The 1558-nt window shown below is 19.7% G+C and overlaps 1 protein-coding gene across 1 annotated transcript; it reads left to right on the top strand.

Moving 5' to 3' along the window:
- Positions 1-978: 978 nt before the first annotated feature.
- Positions 979-1500, top strand: PRSY57_1125600 (dUTP pyrophosphatase; the record flags this gene model as incomplete). Its single annotated transcript, XM_012908220.1, has 1 exon — positions 979-1500. The coding sequence occupies one exon, from the start codon at positions 979-981 to the stop codon at positions 1498-1500; it is 522 nt and encodes a 173-aa protein (XP_012763674.1).
- Positions 1501-1558: the final 58 nt, after the last annotated feature.

The raw sequence follows: 1558 nt of genomic DNA, 5'->3' as shown, positions 1-1558 counted from the left end.
CACCTTTTTTTAAGGTTACATTTTTTTTTTGTTTTTTTTAATTATGTTACAAATTAATAAAAATAATTATATCAGATATTATGTATATATATATATATATATATATATATATAATATCCTTTTAATTAATATATAAATAATTATATTGTACTCTTTATATTTTTCTTTTCTGTTATAGCCACTTTCTTTCTTTTAAATTAAAATAAATGAATAAACTATCCATTTAGAAAAATTTTGTACACTCTTGTATTTTTTATAAAGCCTAGAAAAAATAATATATATATATATATATATATTATATATATACAATAGTAATTTTTTAATATACTTTTATGTGTATTTTTTATTAAATATATATATATATAATATATATGTATGTGTATTATTCATATAAATGTGCTAGCATGTCATGTGTTAGGCTTCTAAATAATATATAATTAATTATAAAAAAAAAATTAATTTCATACAAAAATATATATTTTTTTTTTTAATAAATGCCTTTAGAAAACATTATAAAAACATTTAAAAGATAAAACACACATATCTAATAAAAAACAATATATATATATATATATATATATATGATAAAAGATTCCATTTTTTTCTCATAAAATATAATGCTAAGATATTACTTTTATTCATCTTCTGTTATAGTATTTTTCTTATATAAAATCATAAAATTATGAATAATTTATAAATATATTTATTTATATGTGTGCAAATATTTTAAACTTATAAAATGATAAATTATTATTACATCTAAAGGTATATAATTTTTATTTCTTCAGTTATCAATTTTTAAAGCATCAGTTTTATATAATAAATATTATTTTTAAATATATACTTAAGTACCTTGAAAATTTTTTATATAAACGCAAATATCAAATAAAAAAAAAAAAAAATAATAATACACTACATATATATATATATATATTACATACATATATTACATATATATAATAGAATAAATAATTGAAAATGCATTTAAAAATTGTGTGTCTGAGTGATGAGGTCAGAGAAATGTACAAGAATCATAAAACACATCATGAAGGTGATAGTGGATTAGATTTGTTTATTGTAAAAGATGAAGTACTGAAGCCAAAGTCCACAACTTTTGTTAAGCTTGGAATTAAGGCAATAGCATTACAATACAAATCTAATTATTATTATAAATGTGAAAAATCGGAAAATAAAAAAAAAGATGATGACAAATCCAATATTGTAAATACGAGCTTTTTATTATTTCCTCGTAGCAGTATATCCAAAACCCCATTACGTTTAGCTAATTCAATTGGACTAATTGATGCAGGTTATAGAGGAGAAATTATTGCTGCGTTGGATAATACTAGTGACCAAGAGTATCACATTAAAAAAAATGATAAATTAGTACAATTGGTCTCTTTTACAGGAGAACCACTTTCTTTTGAATTAGTTGAGGAACTGGATGAAACTTCCAGAGGAGAAGGTGGTTTTGGATCGACATCGAATAATAAATATTGACCTTATTTTTATATAGAAGCTAGCTGTGCATATTATATGGATATCAATACACATTAAA

This window comes from Plasmodium reichenowi, chromosome 11 (genome assembly GCF_001601855.1).
Source record: "Plasmodium reichenowi strain SY57 chromosome 11, whole genome shotgun sequence".
NCBI classification, from domain to species: Eukaryota; Apicomplexa; class Aconoidasida; order Haemosporida; family Plasmodiidae; genus Plasmodium; species Plasmodium reichenowi.
The sequence above is the reverse complement of the archived record's forward strand: the minus strand, read 5'-3'. Positions and strand labels throughout refer to the sequence as shown.